General features: G+C 53.0%; 2 protein-coding genes across 2 annotated transcripts; both read right to left on the bottom strand.

Moving 5' to 3' along the window:
* Positions 1-6701: 6701 nt before the first annotated feature.
* On the bottom strand, positions 6702-8098 carry H1-10 (H1.10 linker histone). The gene has a single exon (XM_039874614.1). The coding sequence runs from the start codon at positions 7746-7748 to the stop codon at positions 7104-7106; it is 645 nt and encodes a 214-aa protein (XP_039730548.1). The 5' UTR covers positions 7749-8098; the 3' UTR covers positions 6702-7103.
* On the bottom strand, positions 7757-8681 carry LOC120612147 (uncharacterized). Its single transcript, XM_039874615.1, has one exon. It carries the CDS (start codon positions 8598-8600, stop codon positions 8127-8129), a length of 474 nt encoding a protein of 157 aa, XP_039730549.1. The 5' UTR covers positions 8601-8681; the 3' UTR covers positions 7757-8126.
* Positions 8682-9260: the final 579 nt, after the last annotated feature.

Raw genomic sequence — 9260 nt, 5'->3', positions numbered from 1 at the left:
TCCATCCTCCATTCATGTCTGCTGTTCGACTGGAACCATCTCCTGGTGATAAGCTTGTGTGCTTAAAGCTCAACCCTGCTTTGTATAGAGGCAGAACAGACCTAGGCAAGGGAGGGGCTTGGCCAAAGGTACACAGTTTCACATAGGTAAGTTGAGAACAAATCCAAGGGGCTCCTGGCCTGGGAGGGGTATCTAATCTTGGAGAATTTGGACAAGATCATGCTTGCTACTTGGAAAGCCTAAAGGGCAGGCTGGTGGTGGGAACCAGAGAAAGGAATGGGTAGCCTCAGACTCCTAGCTTCCCATCTGGGCCTGTACACCCTCCCTCCCCTCAACCAGAGGAAGGAGCAAGTGATGGGAAGGGTAGAACCTCATTCCTTGAGGAAAGGAGCTTCGGCTCAGGTTGTATGAGAGGGTTCCCAGTATGTGAAAAACTGACTAAGTCCTTGTTCTCTCTGACATTTCGTTTGCCCATCTCTGAATCAGGAGAGTGGGTACTCACAATTGAACTTCCAGAGGAACAGATGCTGGTTGTTGGAGATCCAGAACGTACCTTTGGGCTGGTGTCCCTCATATGGAGATAGATGAGGAATCTCCTCTCCCTTGTGTCCTGAGACTCCAGGGAAGAGAGGCATGCTGCAGGCTCTGCAAGCAAAACTCTCAGTGGGCAGCAGAAGCTTGAGGACTATTTGGAGGAGCTGGAGGCATCAGTGAAACGGGTTGGACAATCAAGCTGAACAACACATTTTAAAAGGCAGACAGGTTGGGGCAAGGCCGCAGTGCCACACTCCTGGCCCATAACGGAGGCAGCCACAAGAAAGATTGGAGCTGAGAGAGAGGCAAGAGAAGGTGAGTGAGAAATGAGACCTATGGAAGCACATATTTGTAGGATAGGGTGCATTACACAAGGGTCTGGGATCCTAATGACAATCTTGTGGAGAGGTTGTTACCCATGGTGTGGACCCTCAGGACCGATGGCTGGGTCTCTGGCTTTCACCATTTTATGGCTTCCTTTGATTCAGTTTCCTTGAGGACACCACCATCCAGGGCTTCTTGTCTCGTGAAGCAGCCATAAGGGCCCTTATAGAAGATCAAACTGAGTGATCTCAAAGGAGAAACCGGAGGTCACATTGAGCTCATACATGATTTTGTTTCACCCATATGGCATTTATTTTTAATTATGGCAAAATATACATAACATAAACTTTACCATCTTAACCATTTTTAAGTGTATAACTCAATAATATTAAGTATATTCACGTTGTGCAACCAATCTCCAGAACTTTTTCATCTTGCAAAAGTGAAACTCTGTACCCATTAAACACCAACTCCTTATTCCCCCTCCCCCTAGCTAGTTCCTGTCAACCACCATTCTACTTTTTATAAATTTGATTCTAGATATTTCATATAAAATTATACAGTATTTGTCTTTGTGTCTGGCTTATTTCATTTAGCATAGTTTCCTCAGGATTCATCCCATGTTGTAGCATGTGTCAGAATTTCCTTCCTTTTTAGGGCTATACATATATACCACATTTTGTCTACCCATTCATCTGTTGATAGATACTTGGAGTGCTTCTACATTTTGACTGTTGTAAATAATGCTGCAATGAACATGGGTATACAAATGTCTCTTCAAAACCCTGCTTTCAATTATTTTGGATGTGTACTCGAAGTGGAATTGCTGGATCATATGGTAATTCTGTTTAATTTTTTGAGGAACCTCCATACAGTTTTCCACATCAGCTACACCACCTTACATTCCCACCAACAGTGAACAAAGGTTTCAATTTCTCCACATCCTTGCCAACATTTATTTTCTGTTTTTTTATAGCAGCCATCCTAATGGATGTGAGCTAGAATATTTTTTTAAGCATACATCTTAAAAGTGGGAGGTTTCACACAAAAAATTAAAGTTTGTAGTTTTCACATAGAAAAATTCTTGAGAGGTGACTCATATGATTGAGCCTCCTGTGAAACCATTGCCAGGCTGAAGCACCCTCCCCCAGGCCTCCCTGAATGGCACAGGCCACGTCCCCTGCCTCTGGAGGGGGCACGTAGAAACATTTCATGAGGTGCTTCTGACATGGTCTGAAAAAATGAAAAGCTCTGGCCATATTGAGCCACAATGCTGCCTGGCAACAATCAGCAGGACTGGGTAGTCACTACTCCAATTCAGGTGGGATCTGTGTCCTCCACTTGGCCAGAATGCCCTGTCTGGCCTGGTGCCTGTGCACCTCTGTGTTTGAGACCCTGGTCTAGTCTCTCCTTACCCTCATCACACACAGACCTAATTTTATAATGAGGAACTGTGATGGCTTTGTAATGTCAACTTGCTAGTCTGAACTACATTTTTCAGAACTCTCTTAACCTGTATGTTTCCTGTTAGGAAGGGTCACAAAGCAGATACTTGCCAGAGTAGAGAGGAAGCAACCATTTTGGTTGCTGATCCACTGATGTACCTCTTTGGTGTGAAGCAGCACCTAGGCCTTCAATTACTCTGTTTCCCTGGATTCCCTTTCAGATTTTCTGAACCCTTAGTCAGGTGTATGCATGGTTAGCTCTGTGACAAAGGGCCTTTGCTTCTGTAGGATACCCTCATCACCAAAGTCAGAGTCAATAAGAATGGGCACAGGTGTTAGTCCATTCTGGGGTTCCAGCTTGTGCTAGTTGGTTTCAGCCTGTTTGTGATCTTCACCTCCTGTCTGGGCACCTCAAGCCCCAGCATCAGTCACAGAGATTCAGACTTACAGAACTGTTAATCAGCCCTACAGTGTGCAGGCCAGTCCCCTGTAGTAAATTGAATATGTGGTTGTGTATGTGCCTATATTCCTTCTGGTTCTGTTTCTTTGTTGAACTCTGATACAGGAACCTGGAGCCCTGCTGACTATTCCTGCTTCACAATCTGTCAGTCAACTCATTGCTTTCACCATTCCCCAAACTCAGGAGCTTTCCCCATACTTGGGGGTCCTGTGCTAGTGCTGCTCCAGCCTGAAATGTCCCTACTCCAAGATCTGCTGGTTTAAATGTCCTCCTGCATGTGGCTGAGTTCTTCCAGAACAGGGAGCAGATCTGATAGGTCCCCGTCCCTGCCTCTGCTCAGTCAGTATGTGCTGAATGAATGGCTGTGGACTGGGCCCTTGATATAGGAAATTGCAATCTGTTCTCCCAATACCTCTGTAAGTGTCACTGTGCCCATTTTGCAACTGCAAGTGGCCCCAATAGCAGTTGCTGCCTCATGACTGATAGACCTGCCTCTGGCCACATCATCCAAGGTCTGATGCCAGGGCACAGAGATGTCAGTGCTCTTTGTGCTGAGTTCTCAGACCTCCCCAACAGATCTTGTGCTCAGTGCTAAGCCCTGCCTGGCAGAGGGACAGGTTCGGCTAGGTTGGTCCACAAGAGTCAAGTTGATGGGTTGCTAAAGCTTCATAGACTGGAAAGGGGCCCTTCCAGGGCTAGCAGGGCTGTCCTGGGGCCAGAGAGAAGTTGGATCTAGGGACTCCAAAGGTATATCTGAGATCCTGAGGAGATTCACAGGGAGGCAGGAGGAGAGAGCGCTATACACAGGGGGGGATGCAAGTGATGGAGGCAGGAAAATCTGGAGATCCTGGCCAGAAGCAATGTGTTCAGACCCTCCCTAGTCAGAAGATAAATAAAAGAAATCATCTATGGCTCTGCTTATAGATGAAGAAACTGAAGCTTGGGAAAAACAATCTTGCCCCAGACCAAAAGACCATGATGGGGCCGGATCCAGAATGCTGACCTCAGCCTCTGGGACCTGGTTCCACTGGACCTCCCTCTTGATCAGTGGGTGCTGAGAGGTGTCTCAGACTGAGCCATTGCTACATACCTTGCCCTTTGCCTCCTTGCTGCACTGAGGTCACCTCTCCCGGGAAGCCGTCCTCCTGGGCCTTGCAGTGTTATGGGCCTTCAACATTCATCTGGAATTGAGGTTCCTTGAAACCAAGTCCAAGAGACACAGTAGGTAAATGATGTACCCTGAGCTCCCCAGCTCTATGAAGTTGCTGAGTGTAGTGTCATAGCAGAAAATAAAGTCTCCCAGTCTCAGTACCTATACCAGTAAGACGGGCTTTCAAACACCTTGGGGCTGTCATGAGGCTGATGAGGCCTGTGCAGCCTTCCTCAGAGTTCCTGGCACACACTGAGCATTTACATGGGGCTGGTTACAGCCATCTGTCTTTCAACTTGGAGTGCATGTTAGAAATGCGGGACCCACCCGCAGAGGTGCAACTCAACTAAAGGGCCTGAGGGAGCAAGCTGGGAAGAGAGGGGAGGGGCCTGAGGATAGGGAGTGAGATACTGAAGAGTGGTTTTAGAGGAAGAGCAATTTGAAGGGATGACAAAGTCAGGTCGTGAGCATGGGAAGGTAAAGAGAGTCAAAGGAGTGAGAGACCAGATTGCAAGTGACAGAAACTCAATTCAAACTAGCTTATTTAAAAACAATGTATCAGGTCACATGGCAGTCAGGTCTAAAGTAGCCTCAGGCACTGCTGGATCTAGAGGCTCCATTCATGTCCTCAGGTATCTGTTTCTCCATTTTGGGTTCTGACATTCTGTCTTGGCTCCTTTTCCAGGTAGGTTTTCCCTATGTGTTGAGCATGATGGCCACTGGGAACTCTGGCCCTATATCCCCACCTTTAGTGATTCTGGTAGAGAGAGCATTCTTTCTCAGTAGTACCAGGAAAAGTCCCAGGATTGACTCTCATTGAACCTACAAGGGTCAAGAAACCATTTCTGACCCAATCATTGTGGTGAAGTGAACAACTAACTCAGCACTCACTGGCTATTTTTGAGTCATGCAATCATGCCCGAGACTGAAGGGGTCAGACTCCCAGAGCCATGTGTCCTGAGAGTAGGGTGGATGGGTCCTCAGAGGAAAATTAAAATGTTCTTTATTATCGGAAGATTTCAGAGGCCTGCCCCCAAGGGCTGGTCCATGGGGTGCCTCAGGACTTCTGGAGGAGGCAGGCCTTAGGGTGAAGTAGCCAGCCAGCCAGGGGCCCAAGTTATCAAGGTATAGAAAGTAGGTGACAGGAGAGAGGGGTACAGCATCATCCAAGCAGGAGGCCACTGGGAGAGCCAGGAGGTGTGAGCGGCAAAGGGAGGACTTTGGTGGGAAATATGAAAAGGCACTGCAGAATACAGATAACCTGAAGGGTACTTGGGGAGCCCTTGGAACTCACGGGATGTCCTCAAAGGACAGACGGTCAGCAGGGTTGGGGGTGGGATGGCCCCAAGGGGCTGAAGCTCAGGGTGAATTGTTGAGCAGGAAGAAACAGTGTTCAAGTGCTGGGATCCCCTGCAGTAACCCGTCCTCTCTCTGAACCTCAAGAGACACCTGGGAGCTGATCAGAAAGCAAAGTCCTAGCCCCCCGCCTCAGATTCTGACAGATAACTGGGGTGAGCCATTAAGTTTCTGGTTTCAGGAAGGTGGAATCTGAGGGATCACTTTTAACTGGTCAGGAGCATCATGCCTCAGAATCCTGAGGCTGAGGCCTCTCATGGTCTCTAGCTGCTGGGGCCTACTGGCTGGCCCTGCAGTCAATATGGGACAGTACCTGGGCTAGCACAATGACCCTGTAGCAGGGCGCCAGGCACATTAACCCCCAATCAAAACTGCAAAGTAAGTGAAGCTATTACTTATCAGGAAATGGCCAGGACAGGGGCTGGCAGAGTAGGTGGGGCTGTCAGCCCTGGCCCACTGCAGGGCAGGCACTTGTGGTGGTTTTAACCACTGCTGTGTTCTCTGGGCCCAACACAGAACAAAGCAGGTAAGACTCACATTGGCTCCTGGCCCTGTAGTCCCGAGGTAGGTAGCAGTGGGGAGGAGCCCTTAGCAAGATTTGAAGAAACTCGAAGTGGAGTGGCCACTTGCCCCATGTGGGAAGGGTCTTCAGGGTGGCAGGTGTTTGTGGAGATGTACCCTGTGGCCCCAGCGGGTATGCCAGGGGATGTTAGTAGCTGTTAGGCTCAGGTCAGCGGTACCAGTAGGCCAAGGGCTCTTCTCCACTGGTGCTCCCTCCCCTCTCCCAAATTATGGCCCTTTTCCCCAACTACCTCTAGTTCCTACACAGGGACCAAAAGATACCCTGCATTTCTCACCTAACCCCAGACAAGGCCTGTCCTGCTTGATACTGTACTACTCCAGTTCTAGGACATTCTCTAGGTTTTAGGGTTATCTAAAATCTGTTTTGCAGGGTTGTCTTTTCATAGGACCATGTCAGAATGGGCCTCAGCCTCCTGCCCAACTGGACAAACTAGTGCAGGGCTGGGGGGTCATTCTTCCCAATTTGCTCTGTAACCCTCCAGTCCCATCTGCACCTGAGATTAGCTAACAGAGGCCTCCACATCTCAACTATCTCTGTCGCATCAGTTGCACAGAATTCAGAATTAGGCTCTGCAAAGGCCCAGCCCTGTACCCTGTTGCTGAGGAGCCCTGATCAGTAAACTCTGAAAAAACACTGCTCCCCTTACCCCTAATGGCCAGGAGCCCCTTCTCCGGGACGAGACCAGCCTATCTCTAGCATCTTCCCACCTGTGCTCATAGATCAGTGCAGGACTCCAGGTTCCAGGACTACATATCTAGGGTGTCAAGGACTCCTGGGGCCCATCATCCCACCCAAGATGCACGCCGACCGCACTCATCCTTATTCCACACGGAAGAAAACGAGAGCGGCTCAAAGGTTTGAACAATTTATTGCGCCCCCCAAAAGGATGACGGGATGAAGGGAAGAGCCGCGCAGCACCGCGCGATTGTCGCACACCCAAAGGTGGGCAGCGTAGGGAGTCGGAAAGGGCGGATTAGAGGCCTTGGCCATTGGCGCCTAGAGGCCGGTAACCATAGCGACAACCCAAGGGCGAAGAGCCAATGGGGGCGTCGTCAGGGCCATTTCAAAATCCAAAGCAAACAAAACAAAAAAACGCTACCACGGAGGGCGGGGGATGGGGAAGACAGACTCCGGGCCCCTCGCTGCACTCAGAGCAGGCGCAGCGGCCCGGGCTAGGGTCTAACCGTACAAAACTACATATACTTGGGGTACAAAAACCGAACACTGAGCTGACCCCGCAGGCCGGCGCGCTCACTTGCGGCCCTTTGGCACTTTAGGGACGCTGGGCTTGGCCACCTTCTTCACCTTTTTGCCCCCAGCCGCCGTCGCCGCCGCCTTCTTAGCCTTGCTGCCTTTGTCCTTCTTGGAGGCGGCGCCCTTCTTGTGAGAGCGCTTCTCAGGCTTCTGGCCCTTGGCGGGCTTCTGGTTCGAGCGCCGGGCGCCGGCGGCTTTCGGGGCCGCTGCCTTGGCCTTGTGCACCGCGGCGGCCGGGTCAGTGGCGGCCGCCGGGGATCCGCGCCGGTCGCCACCGCCCTCTAGCTTCTTGCGGTTGAGCTTAAAGGAGCCGTTGGCGCCGGTGCCCTTCACCTGCAGTAGCGTATCGTTCTGCACCAGGGCCTTGATGGAATACTTGAGGTAGGTGCGGCCGTTCTGCTGGTCGAACCACGCCACTTTCTTGGCTTCCGTGTAGATCTTCGCCAGCGACGAGCCGTTGCGCTCGCCCAGCCTGCGAATGGTCTCCACCACCAGCTGGCTATACTTGCCCGGCTGGTTCTTCTTCTTGTTCTTCCTCTTCTTGGATGGGGACAGCGCCGCCGAGCCGCCAGCCTTGGCCACCTTTTTGGCCGCCCCCTCGGCGGTAGTCAGCGGCAGGGCTTCCTCAAGCTCCACAGACATGGTGGCAAGCGGGTTGGTGGCAGGCGGGGCGCGGAAGCCCGGAGGCCGCGCCGGGAAGAGGAAGGCGAGGGGCCGAGAGGGCGCCGGAGGGCTGGGGGCGCGCGGCGGCTCCAGGCGGGAGCGGCCGCGGCCGGGCCTGGGGCCAGGCGGCAGGGCTGGGGCGGAGACCGGGCCGGCTGGAGCGGGTGTCCCGAGCTGGGCCTGGGCCTGGGCCTGGGCCTGAGCCTGGGCCGGAGCAGAGGAAATCGGAACGGAGGTGGTCCGAACCGAGAAACGGCGCGAAGGAGCTGTTGCTGCCACTGCCGTTGACAGTAACACCACCAGAGATAGCTAGGCGTGCACCGTGCGCTCTGGCGGAGAGAGCGCCCCGCTCCGCTTTTATGGCTCCGCGGCGGACCACGTTGAGAACAACAACAGCCTGGTCCGGAGCCAGCTACGACTTGTGCTTTTTGGAGCCCCTTCCCTGGCCGCTGGCTTCCCGGACCGAGCCTCTCCGGCGACGCTGTACTTGCACACTTGCTCCTCAGACAGGGCCCGAGCCCGAGGTGCAGCGAAGAGGCACCCTGCGCCCAGGAAGGGCCCAGCATTGGGGAACGAAAGGGTGCACCCTAGGCTATGGGCGCACGAGAGGAGGGGGGACCCGGTTTGGGGGCGAATAGCGCGGGCTCCGGGGGAGGCCTTACGGCCCTGAACTTTGCGGCCGGCAGCCAAGAGTGCGCTACGGGCACCCAAGCCCTGAACGCGTCCCGGGAGCCCTCGGCCTGCCTTTAGAATTAGCTTTAATTTGGCCGAACTAACACAGGGTACGCCCTCACGTGGTCGACTGGGGCACTGTGACGTAAACTGGGACATCGAGGAGGGCCTCCGCCCGCTTCCAGCCGTGCACAAGCGGTCTTATGCCTCGCGGGGCTCGGGTACCACACAGTCGGAAGTGGGGGAAGACCGCAGTGCCTCTTTGGAGACATTTCATTACTGCCGCTGACGCTCCAAGTACCCCATTTTGTGGTACTCCTCCCCCCGCCTCCCGCCATCCCAACCCAAATGGCGGCTCCAGGGCGGGACTGGGTGGGCTTCTGTGAGGTCGTGATCCCCAGGGAAGTTCCCGGAGAGGAGGGGAGGAGTTGTTCTTAGATCCCGGCCACACCTCTCCCCCTTTTGTTTGAGGAGGGAAATTGAGAGTGAGTCCTGGAGGGACCTCTCCTGGCTCTCCGCTCTCCGGCTTCCAGGCGAAATCCTCCGCCAAGGACCGTGGCTGTGAGCTCTGCTGGATCCAGTATTGGGGGTGCGGAGGAGGCGCGGGACAATCTCATAGCCAAAGAAGATACTTTGGGGAAGCTGAGAGCACGGGGAGACGCTCAGGGAGGAGAGCTGATCCTTTTGGAGTATATGATTAGTCTCGGGACTATGGGGGACATGAAGGGGACGCAAACAAGAAACAGTCCTCTGAGACCCAAGCATAGAGGAGGGCTGGGTAGAACGGGAGGCTAGATAATTAGGGTTCCAGGGTGCAGA

The sequence above is a fragment of the Pteropus medius genome, unplaced genomic scaffold (assembly GCF_902729225.1).
Source record: "Pteropus medius unplaced genomic scaffold, Ma_sr-lr_union100, whole genome shotgun sequence".
Taxonomy (NCBI): domain Eukaryota; kingdom Metazoa; phylum Chordata; class Mammalia; order Chiroptera; family Pteropodidae; genus Pteropus; species Pteropus medius.
Note: the sequence above shows the minus strand (reverse complement) of the source record. Positions and strands in the feature narration are given on the sequence as shown.

What these genes read in the sequence shown, in the direction of transcription:
- H1-10 (XM_039874614.1), bottom strand. Translation starts at nt 7,748, where the DNA reads ATGTCTGTGGAGCTTGAGGAAGCCCTGCCGCTGACTACCGCCGAGGGG.
- LOC120612147 (XM_039874615.1), bottom strand. Translation starts at nt 8,600, where the DNA reads ATGTCCCAGTTTACGTCACAGTGCCCCAGTCGACCACGTGAGGGCGTA.